The following is an 18,845-nucleotide window of genomic DNA, read 5'->3' on the forward strand; positions in this document are numbered from 1 at the left end:
CATTAGCTCTTGTCCTGCCACTGGGCACCACTGAGAAATACCTTGCTTCACCTTATTTACTTCCATCCATCAGGTATTTATATACATTGATAAGACTTCCCTGAGTCCTGGGAAGCAATTTGATTGGAAAAATAAGCATGAAAGTAAGATTTTAAAAAAACCCCAACATTACATGAAGATTTTAGTTGAAAACTGAAATTGAATAAAAGAAGCTTTTAAAATAAAATAGGTTAAAAAACACTCCAAAGGCCCATCAAAAAAACCCAAGGAACTGATCTTAGTTTTGCTGAAAATAGAAATGGTTGCTGGTGTTCTGAAAACTTATCTGATTCTTCATTTAAATAAGAACAGAAAAGGATCCAGGTTATTATAGATTTTGCATTGCAAAAAGGGTGTGAATGAGTGTAATAGAAAATTTGATTTTCATTCACACTTAAATGTCACCTCAGTAGGGTTATTATTGGGGGTCATTTCGTTATTTGCTTTCATGAAGTTTTTCAAAGCTCGAATATGTTTTTATACACACAAGATTTGAATGTCTATGCTAGTAACAATCATAATAATAAAAGTAATAATATAACTGTAAAAACAGTATAACCTCAAAGTCTCATCAAGTAAAATACAGTCAATAATGTAATATTAAATGCCTTTAACCCAATGAATTCTTACCTTTTCTACCTGTATTCGTTCAGTAGAGATCTGTTATTACAAAGCAACAGTCTTAATAACTCTCACATCAATAATGGAGGTAAACCTAGTATGAATATGTCATCTGCAGAACCAAATTTTTAGCTGTTTAAAAGGATAAGCTGTTTGCATGTGGATATCTTATTATCTGTATTGTCTTAAAATCTTATATCTTACTATCTGTATAGTTAAGGCAAGAATACTTTGAAGGTAATCTCTGGAACAATATTATTAGTAAACTATTAAGTAATTTATTGGTCTTTGCTTCAAAATGAATTCTGCTTCTAAAACCTAGAGTAAATCCTGAGTAACTGTGATTGTATTTTGAACAGCGAAATTTAGTAAATATATAAGTAAAAATCATATAAATATAAAATATTCAACCATATCTTTGTGCAGGAGACATAATCTAGTGTCATTGCTTTCCAAATCCTTGCCCTTTGACTCACTGTGATTTTTGCAGATCTGTGTTATGAGAATAGTAGTAATTTCCGATTTGTATGGTAGAGGTCTTAAATACAAATATTAGCAATTTTTTATATTCTGACTCTCAGGGAGAAATTGTATGAACTTCCCTAAGTACTGACATTTTCAATTTTCTTGAGAGGGCTGGGAAGATTTTTTCCTTCTTCCCTGAAATTCTTTTCAGATGTTCTTTTTTTATATTTGTCTTCAATTATGTATGTCTACAATGTAAGTTTAATAGTTGGTTTTCCTTAGATACTTCCACTCTTAGACGATGCTTTACACTTATCTTTATATTTCAACATCAATAGTATATGTCATAAATACTTAATTTAAAAGGTGGAATTGTTTGTGCCAGTGAAGTATTTCAATTAGTTCATATGCAGAAAGTGTTTTGCAGAATGTTGTGATTTGCAGCTGGTGCACTGTGGTGACATTGGAGGTGATGTTAAATTATGGACTAGTACCCCATTCTTGGAAATTAAAACAAGAACATTCTCTCAATTCTATGCCTTTTATACATTTTCTTAGGTTCTTGACACTGATAGCATTTGAGGTTTTGGCAGAAAGAGTGACATCCACTTTAACATCTTGACTGTGCAAGGGTTTATAGAGAATGTTTTTAAGATATAGTGTGTAAAACCAGAAATATTTAACTGATAAAATTTACATGTGCACTGGGGCTCCCTAATCCTACTGACTTCATATTATCTCAGATGCCTTGACATATTTTAATTCTTGTGAATTTCATATTTCTCTAATTATCTTTTAAAAAATAAGACGTTAAAAATAAGATGCTGACAAGCGTCTTGTTGAAGGAGAGTGAAAGAGCAGGGAATTAAACACAAATTCCCTGAATCCCAGGTTATGAATAAATGAAAAGCAATTCCTTTCTTTAGTTCTACAAAACTGTTTACAAAAAATACCCCTACTATGTTAAAATTGTTTGATCACTCTTCAAAAATGGTCTTCAAATATTTCAATTATATATTTTTGGGGCAATTTTGTCAGTAATAACATAATATGTTTGGTTTTTTTGTTGTTTTTTTTTTTTTCCTAAAATCTTCCTGGACATGTATTAATTATGTGATGGCAACATCTCAGCTAAAAATATCATAAATGTCAAAAATATACACTTGATATTCGACTTGGTATTAATTTAACATACAGCCACTCACTGTCACATACAGATTGTGTGTAGCAGCATGTTAAAGATCACATTTTCTGTCTACCCATTTTGTAAGTCAGGCTCACATACAGAGTGTCCAGCTTAGAACAAATGCCTGCCTATTCAAGACAACTAATATTCAGCCAATATGCACTACAAATACAGAGAATTTCCTCAGGAGCGAGCAGGCCTCATGGTGGCAAAAAGTCAAACACTGCCCTCACCTACACTGATTTTACTAGTGAAAGGCATATAAAGGACTAACACAGTCACTAGGAGCAGAGTTTGGCTACAGGATTGCACATCTGAAAATGAGCAGAGTCAGATGTTTGTTTCGGTTGTGGCAGCAGGGTAGGAAGCACTGCCATGCACATGCTTCATGAGAAAGCTTTGCTAATTAGGTGTGAGTCTTGTATGAATCAAGTCTCAGTTGTGACTAGTATAAATTATAAATATTTCTCCTTTTTTATATCCAATGCTCTGTTTTAGGCCCACTGTGCAGTATCAAGTTGCATTTGATGTACTGTCAAGATGTGTGAAAACTTAAAACATGAAAAATTTTACATGAAAATTTCACATGAAAATTTCTATGCTGTCAAATGGGTTCCATTGCTTCAACTGCTTCCTTGTCCTGTGAGGAGAGAGCTTTTATTGGTTTAGTCATTCTTTAGGGAATGTAGGATACCTTTCCTGAAAAGAATAAAAACCACAAAATTTCCTTGTTGCCGTATGTTGTGTCTCTTCCTCAGCACGCTGCTGTTAGAAGCTATGCCAATTGTGCTTTTGATGCAGACCTGTCCAATTGTACTGAATGATCCAAAACTCATTTATTATATGCACCTTTCAAAGTGTCATTGAGAGATTAATGTATAAAAAGTTGAAATATCTTTACATTTCCTCCAGAGGGTAAAGAGGGTAAAGGGAAACTTGTGCATGTTAGTATCAGACTTGTGAGCTAAGTAAATCTGATAGTTATTAATTCTTTAGCTATACAAAAAGTAAGCTATAGACCTGAGGTGAATAAAAGACTTCTGGTTCAAGAAAGACTCAGGCTAACCTTGGCAGTGCCGTTAATCATGAGTAGAGCTCTAACAGATTGCATAGCACTGCAGAGACTTTGGAAGGAGAATGTAAGGATATATGCACTTTGGGAGCCATAAACCACTGTCTTACAAAATGTCTATGCCTTAGATCATCAGAAAAAGTCACATAAAATAGTTTTGCAAGACATCTTCCAAGACATAATGCCTTGTGCATACCTGAACTTCTGTCATCTGCACAGCTACATTTATATATGGGTATGTACATAAAGAGTGGACAAAAGTGCTGGTTTATATATTTATTCTGCTTCTGTTTCAGTTTTGTCAAGAACAAAATTAAGAAAGTGTCCAACCTCAAAAGGTCTTCTAAAATGTTTCCTGTGGGTGTGGCAGTGAAATACAGTGATATGCTGAACTGTAGCAGATGATCAATGGAAAAAACAACTATTTTTATAATATATATGCTTATGGTGTCTGCAGAGTAAGAATCTAATTGCAAAGAAAAGTATGGAGTGCTTTAGTGATGGACTTCTTTAGTGATACGTACAATGGTAAAGGTGTCTTGGTACTGAAAAGAAAATAATAGTCTTTAAAACCCTCTCCATTTTTACATTCTAATAATAGTCTCATTTCAAAAGAAGAGGGAGAGACAAGGGAAATTTCCTTCACATCAAGGAATAGCTGCTTCAATCTTTTTATTATTTTGGAAAAATGTAGTATTTCTATGAACATTTTAAATATTCATTGATGTATGCTAAGATCTTTTCCTTTTTAATTTGGGCTTTACATCTTCAGAGTGCGCAATAGCATTTTAAATTTAAATTTTCAGTGAAGCTTTGGAAGAGGAAATATGATGTCTCAACATACTGTTTTCTTTAAAAAAAAGACAACAAACATAACCCCCAAACACAATGTACACACCCCCCTCCTCCCCCACAGTTCTAGTCATTGGATACTCCATGAAGTGATCTCCATTTTTTTCTAAAAGAAGTCAGCATGTTGCTATTGCTTCTTGTCTTAAAGTTCGTGTCTGATTTATGATTCAGTTTTGTAACACCATCACAGCAGACAGTTTACCACTTAAATGATAAAAGTTTCAATAGGCACTTTAGTGGAATTACGAAAAAGCTACCACTCTTCCACCGTGATGCCAGAAAGTTACCTTCTTTCTAAGTCAGGTCAGTAAACTGCACCTTGTAGGCCTGAGCTTGTCTCAGTGTAATTCCAGAGTAACAAAATAACAACAACAGAAACCTGTGTATGTTACAGGATTTATCATTCTTTCACAAATCAAACCAAAACTGACGGTATGATAAATGTAGTAACTTGCTGGAAACAATTGCTGTCTTTTATAATCAAAGTAATTGTGTCTTATATAAAGCTTAGGTATATCTTTTAAATTTGTGGTTGGTTTGCTTTTCTTTTTGTTTCACTGTTGTAGTTGTACTTAAGTGACTTTGTCAGGGTTATAACTTTCTTCTCCAAACATATCTGCCAAGATCTTAAAGCGAGGTCCCCAGTCACTCAGATAGTCATAATCCTGATCTGCCTCTGTAGTCAGAGAGTCTATAGAGCTGAGAGACTCTGCAACAGATCCATTGCCTTCATAAGCATAGGTGGCCAAGGAGTCATAAGGGGGTGCAGATGGATCTACATCATTTTCCTTCAGCCTTTGATTAATGAAATCTCTTATGTCTGTGTTATCTTCTGCTGGTGGTCTGTGGCGCGTAAAACGCAAGGTGTCTGGTTTTATGTCCCTGCGTATTTTGTTATCTTCAATCACTTTGGGATTCCTCAGGGCACCTATGTCAAAAGCCTGGGTGTCCTCTTCTCCACCTCCTTCATCATCATAGTGGATAACATTATCTCTGATGTCTTCTTTAGAGGTCATCAGGGTGTCCTTTTTCTTCTGCCTCCGTAGTGCTACATACAGTACCACAATGACTGTAACGAGAGACAACTGAAGTTAAGACATGCACAGAAATAATTTAGTACTCTGGTGACACATCATTATATCTTTCTTTTAAAGCCACAAGCAACCAAAGGGACTTTTGTCCTTAGAAAAGAGCAGTGCTTAGCAGTGCTCTAGCCAATGAAAAATTATTTGATCTTTGCCATAAGAGTCTAACTTTCCTAAGTACTTGCTGTACTGCTGGAGAAAGTATCAAATAATTTTCCTGCTGGCCTGCTTTGCAAACAAATAGAATTGAACAGGACTTCAGGTTTTTAGTTCAGAGAGACAGAGCTGTGATTTTTTTAAAAAATATTTTCCATAGCAAAATAGAGAAAAGAATCCTAAATTTACACTTTGAAGACAAGAATAAAGAACTAAACAAAAAACCCTACTCACCAAGTATAACAGAAAAAAAAAAAAAAAAAAAAAATTTGAACAATAAATAATTTGAATAATTTCAAATTTGGAATTTTTGAAATACAGAAAAAATAATCCTACTTTAGCTTTTTATACAGTACACTTTGGCCTCTTTAGGGATCTGCTTCAAAAAATCATGTGTTAAAGGTTCTGGAGAGAAAAGGGGTCCAAGAGAGCTGGTTGATTTTCAAGTATCATGTCCTCCAAGCTCAACAGAGGTCCAACCTGAGGAGCTGGAAATCAAGAAAAGGCAGCAGGAGGCCTTCATTGATGAATAAGAAGCCCTTGACTAAACTCAGTGATTAAAAAAAAAGCATCTAAGAGTGGAACACAGCAAGAGGTGAGCCAGGAGGAATATACAGTGACAGTCTGAACACACAGGAATGTGCTTAGGAAAGACAAAGCCCACATGGTGCTATCTCAGGAGGGACATGAATTGCAGCAAGAAGGACTTGTACAAATAAGACAGAAAAAAAAAAGAGCAGAAAGGTAAAGGTGGGCCCACTACTGAATGGGGAAGGTGAGCTGTTGCCAAATGACACAGAAAAGGCCAACCTAGCCAGCAGTTTCTTTGGTTCTGTCTTTTTTGGTAAAGTTGTCCTTCAGTAATTCCACGTCTCTGAGATCAGAGGGAAAGTCTGGAATAAGAAAGACTTATCCTTGGTGGAAGAGGATCAGGTTAGGGAATACTTGGACAAACTGGGCACACAAGTACATGGAATATAGTGAGATACACACATGAATGATGAAGAAGGTGGCTGCTATCACTATGAGGCTATTTGCGATAATTTTTGAAAGGTCATGGGGACTGGGAGAGGTTTCTGAGGACTGGAGTGTCACTCCTATCTTCAAGTAGGGCAAGAAGAATGAGCTAGGGAGCTAGCAGCCAGTCAGTCTCACCTTGATTTTTAAGAAAGTGAGAAAATAATTCTGGGAACTAAGAAGGGGCATAAGAGTAGCAGGCATAGATTTATGAAGGTGAAGCTGTGCTTAACTCAGCTGATAGCTTTCTACGATGAGGTGACTGGTTGATGAAGGGAGAAAAATGCAATACTTTTATCCTATTTAGCAAAGCTTTTGATATTATCTTTCATAGCAATCTTCTCAGAAAACCTGAGAAAGTGTGGACTACACAAGCAGATGGTGAGGTGGATTGCGAGTTTTCAGGCAATAAAAAAGAGTGGTTGTGCCACTGTTCAGAGGGATCTCATCAAGCTGAGGGAGTGGGCTGAAAGGAACTCCATTATGTTCAACAAATAGAAATTCCAAGTCCCACACATGGAGATGAGTAACTGCATATTGGAGATGCTGTTGGCCAGCTAACCAGAAAGCAACTTGATGGATGAGGCCTTGTGATCCTGGTGGACAAGTTCACCATGGGCCATCAATGTACCCTTGTGTCAAAGAAGATCAACAGCATTTGGGACTGCATTAGGAGAAACATTGCCAGCAGGTCTAGTGAGATGTACATTGCCCTCTGCTCTGTTTATGCACACTTGGAGTTCTGGGCCCAGTTCTGGGTCCTCATTACAAGACGGACATGGACTCTCTGAAGTAAATCCATGTAGAACCACAAAGATAATTGAGGCATGGGAACATCTACCACACAAGGAGAGGCAGAGGAGAGGCAGAAAGCTAGGTATGCCTTCTGGAGAAGTCACAGGGGGATCTTACCAATGTGAGAAATTCCTGATGGATGGAAGCAAAGACAGAGCTAGGCTTTTCTGAGGAGTGTGCTGTCAAAGGATGAGAAGTAATGGGCACAAACTGAAATGCAGAAAATTCCAGTAAAATGTAAGAAAAAAAAGGCTTCTTTATCACCAGGATGTCAAGCAGTGGAATATGTTGCCCAGAGAAGTTTTGGGGTATCCATCCAGCTCTAACTGCAATTGTGGCAAAGGAGACAGCATTCTTCTTGCTTCAAGAAAATTGAAAAGTTATTTTGTTTAGTTGTTTTTTGGTTTTGTTTAAAGTTCTTCAGTATGAATGTATTTGTGACTCTAACTGCTACTCCATTTGATGTGTGGCCATTTGACATTCTTGTTCTGATTTGAAAAAAATATTTTTCTCACAACATAACTTTTTGACACAGAGCAGAAATCCTGACTTTTACCCACTCTTATTCAGAAGCTATTTATGCAACCCTGAGCCTTCAGTAATTCACTTAAGTGGCACCTGCATCATCCAAATGCAATGAGGTATCCATACGTTATATTCTGTGTCAGGAGCTCTTTTTGGGTGTGCATTAAATTATCATGGGACCTTGGAAGCCACTAGTATCAAAATGAGACATCGTCCAGCATCTGTAAGGCTCAGTCTGATTTCTGCAGCCTACGTTGTGCAAGTAAGATGCACTTTGGGTATACTGTAAATAAGGCAGTATTTAAATATAAAGTAGAACAAATAACAATGCCACCTTATGAAATCCATGCCTGCCTGAAATAAAAATAATCTTCCTGTGAATCTTTATATAGATGTGGCTGGTAACAGTCTATGTTACAATTATTTTCTCCTCTTCCATTTCTTCATTCTCTTTTTGCTTTAGTGGGCATGAAGAATTAAATAAAGGCTCTTACTATGTCCTACTGCTGTTACTGTCAGTAGGACTTGTCTACCTTAATAATAATCTAAAAAATTAATCTTTCAAGAAAGATATTTAAAATAGTTTCAGAGAAAAAAATATTATTTGGGTTCTACTGAAAACTGATTATCTTAATGCATTAAGAGATATTGAATGGATAAGAAGATTCATGGTTATGATCAGTGTTTTGGGATATTCTTCTAGAAATAAACTGCTACACATTTTCCATGTCTTTTGTTAAAAACTAGGTGAAGCTAGTGAATAATCAGAGTAAAGCACTTAGCAGGGCTTCACGAGAACTAACCTAGAAGTATGACAATACACAACAAGATTGCAATCAAAGCTCCTGTGCTGAGGCCGACTGGTAAGAAGATTGCTTCTACGTTGCAGGACTGGATGGTGCCGTCAGAATCACATCTGCAAACACGGATAGTCAGAGTGTTTGTGCTGCTCTGGACAGGGTAACTGCTGTCTTCTATTACTATTGGAAGAAAGTACAGCTCTTGCTGCCTTCTGCTGTAGCCATTTCTTCTGGTTTCAATCCCAGCTGTGTTGTCTGTAAAACACGAGAGTCATTAGCAGATTTTTATTGTGTACGTAATTTCATATTGTAGCTTGTATCACCTTCAGTAATAGCCTGGTATTTCATATTTGAAACTTGTTGAATGGTATGCATTATGTAATTGCCTTGCTTTGCCATTACAGAAGGTATTGTATTCTGACTGGTACAGTTATTTTTTGCAGAACCTTAAACAATATTCCTTTTCTTGTAAACATTTTAACAGTTGAAATTTCAAAGAAGATAAAAAAACCTAAAAAAAAACCCAAGCAAAATATTACAAGTATGATTCTGAAGACATTTCAGTTTATTTCTCCTGATCTCCTTACATTCCAAGCCTGTGGTCCAAAGGATTTTGATTGCATATGAATTTAGAATCATGTCTCTATCAACTAATTAATTTCCTTAAAAATACAAAGTAATATACCTGGACAACATGCAATCATTTTAGCTTTCCTGCCCCATTAAAAGAAACTAGAGAAATGAACTGAGTACTTGAAAATCAGTACAGCTTCTATCAATTAGATGGACTTCTAGACTTTATAATTTCTTCCCAGTTAGTTATTGCTGCTTTTCCTGAATGAAACAAAGTAGCAAAGAAATACTGTAAGGATTAAAAGAATTACATTAAAAGCAAAACAAAAATTAATTTATCAGGGAATTAACGAGATGACAGAACTAAATGCAAGTAACCTGCTGCAGTTATCATTTGTCCATCTCACCCATATTTTTAATTATATTTTTACGAGATGTCACATGATGGTTTTCATGCTTCAGAGGTTTGTTATGATGTACAAGGATTAAAGGCTCTGAATTTCACACTCAAATGCTGGTATGGAATTCTGATTAAGGACAATAAGAAGCAACCCTAAATATACAAATTTAAGTATGTTATGATTAGACACCATTAAGAAGGTGTATAGCTAAAAAAATGCTTCAGACACCTCCCTTTTATCAAACTCAAGCATGGACAGGTCAAGTTCAGTTACACTTAGTTTTGAAAAGAAAAAATAGAACAGTTGTAATAGCTTCCATCTTCAGTTTTTTTCTTTCTATGATTAATCACCTGCACTGTATAAAAGCTTTAAGAACTAATTTGAAGACATTCAGTTTAATCTTATTTCTATTTTTTTCCATATTTCTATTATTAGAATTATTTATATTCTGTTTTTTCTTCTGATTGAAACAATGGAGATCACTTTAATAGTTTACAATGCAACTAAATGTCTTGCCATCCTTTGAGAAGACTCAATCAGATCAGCCTCTTAACTCTATGATTTTGAACATTTTTTGTTGCTCTTTTTTGACCTCTTTCAATTGTTCAAAGTGGTTTTGAGAATATGGACACAGGCAGGTGTTTGAACTCTACACAGAAGAGCCTAGAGAAACTGAGATAGCTTCTGGTTCTTCAGACTGTTTGCAATAGATTAATTTATAAGATATGTGTGAGAAGAGGAAATTCTGTCTCTTAGGCGAGCAATGGAGTGCACTCCACATGGAAGCTACCCTCTAGAGAGCAGAATGAGGCCAGCAAAGCAGAAAGAGTGAGCTCTGCAGTCCCTTTGGAAGCACTACATCTCTGACAGGGCATCACTTCTGTTAACACGGTGGAGTGCTGCTGAAAGGCAACCTTGAGCTTCTGTCTCACTCCAGTCCTCATTAACGACTCATTAAGTTACATTCTGATGTATGGGGCCTGGCTTCTCTTGGGTGCAGCACAAGAATGTTACACCTGCTGAAGTATCAGACCACCTGTGATTTTCAGTTGCATAGAATAGCATGGGGATTAGGGCTTCTTGATTTATTTAAAAATTTTAAATGTCACCTTTACTTGTAAAAGCATTAATTGTACCACAGTGAACAATACTGTCCTCAAAAAATAGAAAAAATCGATTTTACAAAGGACCTGCTTGATGCTAACATAATTGCTAACTTAAAAGAAAATGGCACTTGTTTTTAAAAGGTTTCCATAGTGACAAAAAGGTTGTTTTATTGCGTCTCTAAACTCTGCACAGAGCAGACTTTCCTCCACCTTTGTGGCAAACAAAAGGCAGAAGATATTGCAAGACAGGGTTTTTGTTTGGACAGTTTTTTTCCTAATATCTCTGCAAATTGTCGATAATGAAAAAAGGTTTTTATTGTTTGGTTGTGTTTTTTTTTTTAGTTCTTTACATTGTATCAAATAGCTTACTTTTTTTTTAATTTTTCTTTTTTTTCCCCCAGTTGTTAAGAAATACTTTTAAAAGTTTGTCTTGGTGGTTTCCACTTTTTATCAGAATATTGCACTTGTTTTTATACAGTAGTGAAGCTTCATGAACAGATAACCAAGATCCAAGGTCATCTCAGTGTCAACATTACTGGTTGAAACAGAGAAATTTTAATTATCTAATAATATTTGAACAATTTCCTCACCAAACTCATATGCTAAGCACACTTGACAAAAGCTGTAATTACTGTACAGACTTAAAGATTATTTTAATTCATTAAATCTGTTAATATTACCTGAGAAGACTTCTTTAAAGCAGAAGTTTGTACTTAAAAAAAACAAAAAAAAACCAAACCAACACCCAACACCTTAGTGAATTTAAAGGATATTTTAGGAAACAGACAAGAAAAAAAAAAGAAATTAAAGCTCTTACTTTAAAGAAATCTTTACCAAAAAAAAATGAAAGGTATTTAGAAAGATAGTATTTATGTTCTAAGTCATATCAATGTGAAGGTTCTTCCCATATGGGCCTTGAAATATGTTCCAGAGCAGAGCAGTGTCCTAGTCTTCTAAGACCAGAAGTAAGGGACTTGGATCTGTTGTAAAGTCATCCTTCATATTCATTGAGCTGTCTGTCTCAAGAAAACTGTTTGAATGCCTTTTGATAAAATTCTTTATTTCTACATAGTTTCGGTTTTATAAGATACTATTATTCGTGTCTACAAGAGTATGAGTGGTTTCACTATATTCTCTATTTACGTGTCCTTAAGTGAAGTTCTTTGCTCATCTGTTCAATTCTTTTAAATATCTATGACACACAAAGATAAAAGTCAGTATTAAGTTTGGGAGTAAACCATTTTAATTGTATCAGCTTCACAGGAGAGCTATAAAGAGAAAAGAAGCACAGTTGTTTTTTTTCAAATTTATTTCTTCCTAAAGTTTCTTCAGGATTAATAGTTGTTAGGTAATTTGTTGACTTTAGTTTACAATATCCATAGTGCATGCCTTCAAAAATTATGTGGGCCATATATATTATTTAAATTCATTCTTTTAAATGCTGAAAAAAAGATTTTGCAATTTTATTTCATTGATGTATTATTCATTTCTTGCACTTCAAGGGAATGGGTCACTTAATTCTCAAGAAAGAAACCTTTACCTCAAAATCAATGTAACCTCAAATTTAAATTTAAAACAACAATTAAAAAAATGAAGAATAATATACTTTTTAAGATAGTGATACTTATAACCTGCACAGTCTAATATTTTTTTAACTTTGTTGGATGACTTTAGGTGTTCTTTCTTTGAAATATAATGTAAATCCTTTTATATTAAAAGCTTATCCCAGTTATTTAAAGATCATCTAATAGCTCAAATACTTCTTTTTCTCTGATTTGATTAAAGTAGTTAGTGATAAAAATTTACTACAGTTTATTATGTTTTAGCAGTGTCTGCTTACAAGACTACATCCTTGAAGATGCTTACTGTAGAAAGAAGATGTATTTTTTCATCTTGGTTTGTTTGCCATCTAACAAAAGAGTTCAAGTTAATAAGGAAAAAAAAAAAGAAAATATATTTAGTTACAACAAAAGTTGGAAGAAAATCAGAGATGCCTGTTGTATAAATCTCCAAGTTATTAAGGATGTTGTACTTCAGCAGCAGTGTACGTATTTAGAACTCACTGTTCTGCAGGACTACGTAGCCTCAAGAAAGCACAATATCTGGGTACTTTGAAAATGGTTAGCAAAGTCATAGTATTTAAACAAGACAGCAATAGTGCCTTGTTTAAAGGTATACCTGCATTGGCATATGGATTCTTCCTGAGATACTGAATGATAAAAGGAAGAAAATAAAACAGGTAGCAGTGTTTTTGAAGGCCTGTAGGGAAATCTCAGCCTTTGGTGTTCTGACAATTCCTGCCCCTAAAAATAAGAAAAGGTGTAAGACCTGAATTTATATTAATATAAGTCCCAGAGAGTTTAGCAATTAGAAATGTCAAAGAAAAACAGGTCTGTAGACACAACTGTAATTGAAAGTAACCATATTTGTCATTGTAACTAGAGTCTGCTGCTCTGAAAGAGAGATATGGGTAACCAACTTACTTCTGTAGTCATGGACTGTGAAGTTTGGTTTGTTGGAAGCTTCAGATGACAGTTTGAAGGAAAACCTTTGCCCAGCTGGTGACAAATCTTTATCTGCTGCCGTGATAGTCTGTATCACCTGAAACCAGATTAATTCTGAAGTCAGTTCACTCTCCTAAGAGAAACAGTTTTTGTAAAAGTGCAAAGTGAACATCAAACGAAACTGTTGAAAGTGAAATTTTGCTGGATTACTGTCATTCCCTTAATACGCTGGGCAGTGGAGGCAAGAAGTCTAAATTCTTCAACCACCAGAGAACTCAGAAAGTCTTGTTTTGACATATAAAATGAAAATCAGAGATTTACCATATATTCAAGTTATTTAATATTTACTGTCTATGTTAAAATGCTAGTGATGGCTTTTGGTTGTGCTTCACTTTATCTGCTACTACTTTTGTCACATTTACAACCCTTTAAGAAAGAGATTCTTTCTCCTCTCATAGCTATTAAATGCAGTCAAGGGTGGCTCAGGCCCATGTAATTGGAGAAAATAAATAAAATAAAAAAATAGACTGTAAATAGACCATAAAAGTCAACAAACACAATTCCAATATGTATTTCCAAAACTGACATTTTTTTTGTAGAAGAATTCTGACCATGATGTAATTTTTGAACCCAGAAATTTCTACAGCTATAAATAATAATGACAGAGAAAGCATAAGAGCAAGCATTACAAATTTGAAATACCTGTCCTGGCTTGGCATTTTCACATACAGATGTCTCATATGGAACTGAAATTTCAGGAGGAAACTCGTTGACATCCAAAACATTTATTATAACATTGACTTTGCTGGTTAATAGTGGGTTACCTATAAATAATTTTAGAAGAAAAGTGTTATGTTTGTTGTCATCACCAGTTTCATAAGCTGTCATAAGCTTGTGATTTCAGTACTGTGACTCCCAAAAGCCCTGGAATTCCATTTATTTCTGATTAACTAAGAAGAAAACAGAAGCAAACTTATTATCAATTTGTAATAGACTCTGACCCATTACTCTCCATGGGTTAAGGAATCAATCAGCATGATTATGTTTATTGAAGCATACATGGAAAAAAAGTGAAAAAAAGTGAAAAACCTGTTACTAAGGACACAAACTTTTCTCCGATCACTTTTTATTAAGCCTGTGGAAAACACTTCCAACGATTCAAACTGAATTCTGTTTTCCACAACTAAATGCAGAAAATCAATATTTATTGCCTAGCCTTTGTTTACATCTCCAAGATATTAAGGAGGCAAGCAGAGCATACCAATTTAGAAGACAGAGAAAGATATGAAAAAAAAAAAATCTTGCTGAAATCCAGAGTCAGTGTTAAATTTATCAGTGAAACATGCATGCACAGCTAGCATACAACCTATTTAGCCATACGGTGGAAGTTATTTATTTAACTGGAAAGGTGTTTTCAGACAGCAAATACTTTTGTGCAAAACAAATGTTAAACAACAGTATACACCATATTTCTTTCCACTGTCCTTCCTCTACAGATAGTCTTCATCAGTCACTGGATGCATTTTATAAACATGTTTACTCATAAATGCAATGTCTGACAAAACAGAGACGCTAGTTCAATACAAAGTAGATAATGTTCTCTTTTACTTTATGTTGAGACCTCTTGCAAAATAGCAAATAGATGAAAAATAGGATAGCTGGTGAGTCAAAAATATAATTATTTTATCCTTTTTGACTTAAGATGAGTGGCAGAAACAGTTAACTACAAAAAAAAAATCTATGTTATCAATCAGGGTGATTTAGGAATGACAACAGGTTTAAGTACAAGGGGAGCTGTCTTGAATCCTCAGGAATAAATCATAGAATCATAGAATAACAGAATGGCTTGGGTGGGAACAAAATTTAAAGATCATCTAGTTTCAAGGCCCCTGCCAGTTGCAGAGACACCTTCCATTAAACCCCATTGCTCAAAGTCCCTTCCAGCTTGGTCGTGAATGCTTCCAGGGATGGGCCACCCACAACTTCTCTGGGCAACCTGTGCCAGTGCCGCAGCACCCTCACTCTAAAGAATTTCTACCTCATATCCAATCTGTTACAGTCAGCAACCTCAGCATCTCATCCAGGGAAGCAGGAGGATTCTGGGGACCAGCATGGAACACCAACCGAGACGGGCTCCAGTTCGTGAAACCATTTATTCAGCATGGGAACAAAGTCAGGTCCAGAACAGAGAGCCCTGAACAGAGGCACAGCAGGGGTTTTTGAGGGACAGAACTCTTGAGGGTTTCCACCTTTGAGGGTGGAGTTCAGGGTCAGGGACCAGTAGAAGCACACCAAGGGAGAAACCCCCAGAGACTCAAACCCAATCAGAGCACCTGGGCCACCCTTCACAAGGGGTTTGGGGTGGGACAGTGTAACTCTTTGTCTCCCTGAGGCCGCTGCCACATCAATCCAAATCTATTCTCTTCCAGTTTGAAACCATTTCCCCTTGTCCTCTCACTACATGCTGCTGTCTTGTTGGCTCCCCTCAGGTGCTGGAAGGCCACAATTAGGTCATCCCACACTGTTCTCTTCTCCAGGCTGTAAAAGCTCAGTTGTCTCAGCCTGTCTTCATAGGAGACATGCTCCAACCCTCTGATCATCTTCATGGCCCTCAATGGACCCTTCAAATTATTTGCATTGGGCACTTGCTTTGCAGTTTGTATAATCCTTGGCATTTATTTGTTTATAACTAATGCAGCAAGGGGCAAAGTCTCTTCACGTTGTCACTGTAAAGAATGTGCATGATTTCTTCCTTATTCTTAGGAATTACTAAATGCAGTAGTAGTTTCAGGAGACCTCTGTCAAAACCAAAGTTATTCCCCAATGATTTCCTCTTTACATGGGACTAGCTGCAAGATGAACTTTGTTTCACCTGTTTACAAGTAATAGATAAACTGACCAAGCAATAAACACAGCTTGAAGTCTAGAAGACATCAATAATGCACTACCCAGATCACACATTTTTAATCCATACCTGTGAATTTAATAGAGAAATATTTAATATTTAATAGAAAATCATGACATCTCTTCAAATTCTTGTTCCAGTTCAACATCATCCCTTTTTGCAGAATGTCTCTGTGGAGCAAGGCATTGTGCAGTACAATTGAAGACACAGTTTGGTCTAGCAACTAGGGTTTAGGCACTCATTCTTTAGGTGACTGAAGAGCTGGAAGAAATCTAGATCACTTGTTCACAATTGGTTCCTTTGTATAATAGGAAATAAAAAAAATACTAAGAAGTCACTTTATTCAGTAGAGGGCAAGACCTCCATAGAGAGTTCAGAAAATCCCTGAACAGGTCAAATTCACACAGCTACTGGGAGAAACAATTTGGCGTAAAACTTCCCTCCTAGAAGCACTCACTGAAAAGGACGCATCAACTCACATGGAGTAACTCAGGTTTTGCTTTAGATGTTTTTTATGTGTGTGTTCATTTTAAGGTACAATGAAGAGGACAGGAGTTCAGGAGACATTCTTCAAATAAATCAGAGATTAATGCATCACCTTAAAAATATAGGCATAGATCTTAATTTCCTTTTAAGAATATGTTCACAATGCCTTTCCAATAAAAAAGTGAATGTGTTCTAAATTCATGCACCACGTACATGGAAATATCAGATGATTTTGATAACTTCTGCTAGACATTCCAGTTTCTTTAAGAAGTCTTTTAGGTTGCATTTTTGTAAAGTAGCTTGTCTAAATGATTTTTTTCTCCTTTTTGCAATGGTTTGCGTAGTATGTGACCTATGTTTTTAAAACTAATAAAAGGATTTGACTTTTTTTTCCCCTCAAAATCACAAGAAGATAGCATGCTCTGGAAATATACATGAGTCTATGGGTATAGTTTTTACATTTATTTCTCACTGATGGTATCTGATTTATTCTCTGTGGTTCTTTGAAAGATATATTAGAGGCCAAAATCTCTTCCAAAGTATTTCAGCAAACTACAATTTTACATTGCATAAATGGTCTGGAAAAGTCAGATATGAAAGTAAACAGAATTACCAGAATCTATGATGAACTTATTTCAGGTTTTTATTTTGTTTATATGATTTTCTTTCTGGTTTGCACTGACATCACTTTAACTACTTATGTATATAAATGAAGACTGCAAGAAGAATGCGTATAGCTTCGAATTCATACAAAATACCAAAGATGTGAAATACTTGATGTGAACAAGCATGAAGAATTGCATTTAAAATGCAATGGAGGCTTGACCTCCATTTTCTCTGGTTTTTGGTTGTCATTTCTCTCAAAATCAAGTCGTTATGAACCCTATGAACACAATCGTGATGTGCATGCTGGTATCAGTGAGTGGGTCACTAAAAAACATCTGTTTATGCCTTTTAAACCCAGATTACACAGATTAAAAGACAAACTGGTTAAATCACATGCCTAGAAATTAAGAAACTGATTTCATGTTTCAAATCTGCCTGTAAGATAAAGGAAAATTAATTAGCTTCATTAATTTATTTTATCAACTTAATTAATTAGTTGACTTCATCTTCCCTTGTTTTTCCTGTCTGTAAAACAGTGACCAACCTGCTTCCTTTTTTTTGCTTGATTAACATAATTTTTCAACACCTTAATGGTTCAAAGCTATTACAGCAGTAGAAAGCCTGTAACATTCTTTGAATAATGAGCTTGTGAAAATCCAAGGTATTTGAGAAAATAGATACTGACTATTGAGGAGAACTGGTGATTCCTTAATCCCAGTTATGGTATGCAGGAGAAGATCAGTTCCAGCTTGAGATTTAAGGTGACTTTTTTAACATTCTCAAAAATTTGGCCTAGACAGGTGAGCTGGGAAGATGGTTTGGAAAGGAAGGATTATTACGTTTTTTTTTATCCTAAAATTATGCCTTGAGGACAGGAAAGCAGAAGTAAGCTCTTCCGCATTTTTATCTATGTCCTCTTTTGTAAAATGGAAAAAAACACTTCCATGCTATGTAATTAGGCAGCAGATGGACGAATTTTGAACACTGGACTATGATATTTATATGCCATTATGCTCTTATAGCAGATCTTGGTACAGTTTTGGCCTGGGGCAACTAGTGGTCTTGTGGACAATTCACATGCATGTGCTGGGAATTAGTAAGGGCAGGGACTACCCTAAAGGATTGATTTACATATGGGGACTCTGGAAGGTAAGAAGACATATAAATAAGCTACTTCATGCCAGCTGGCATTTGTGCTTGAAATGAATGAGAGCCATGTTTAATTTATTAGTTTGGATAGGTTCTGTGGCATCAAAAATGTTCAGAAACAGCAACCATGCAGGCTTCTAGGGTGTTGATTTATTCTAAGAATTAAGAAACAAAACAACAAGCTACAATGAAATACAGTCATGTAATGAAAAGAGGTACAGAGAAATTGGGAAGTGAAATGGGGGAAAACAGTGTGAGTCTGAAACATCCTCCACCTGCTCAAGGACTTTGTTCTATATAGAACTTGCTCTATATAGATTATATAAATATATATGTGTATATATATAGAATATATATAACATATAGCATGTAATATATAACATATAATAATATATAATATATAATATATAATATATAATATATAATATATAATATATAATATATAAATACTATAATATACATTACACACATATATTTTATTATCTATGAAGGAGTTAGGGAT

General features: G+C 35.3%; 1 protein-coding gene across 1 annotated transcript in view; it reads right to left on the bottom strand.

The window, feature by feature from the left end:
- Positions 1 to 4,040: 4,040 nt before the first annotated feature.
- CDH12 (cadherin 12) overlaps positions 4,041 to 18,845 on the bottom strand; it is a 156,222-nt gene continuing 141,417 nt past the window's right edge. The window contains exons 8-11 of the mRNA XM_023922145.2: positions 13,900 to 14,021; positions 13,177 to 13,294; positions 8,617 to 8,868; positions 4,041 to 5,304 (exon numbers count right to left, since the gene is read on the bottom strand). Of these exons, the coding sequence (XP_023777913.1) occupies positions 4,808 to 5,304; positions 8,617 to 8,868; positions 13,177 to 13,294; positions 13,900 to 14,021 (989 nt within the window). The 3' untranslated portion in view covers positions 4,041 to 4,807. The remainder of the gene's footprint in view (positions 5,305 to 8,616; positions 8,869 to 13,176; positions 13,295 to 13,899; positions 14,022 to 18,845) is intronic.

This window comes from Cyanistes caeruleus, chromosome 1, assembly GCF_971803275.1.
Source record: "Cyanistes caeruleus chromosome 1, bCyaCae1.hap1.1, whole genome shotgun sequence".
In the NCBI taxonomy this organism is placed as follows: Eukaryota; Metazoa; Chordata; class Aves; order Passeriformes; family Paridae; genus Cyanistes; species Cyanistes caeruleus.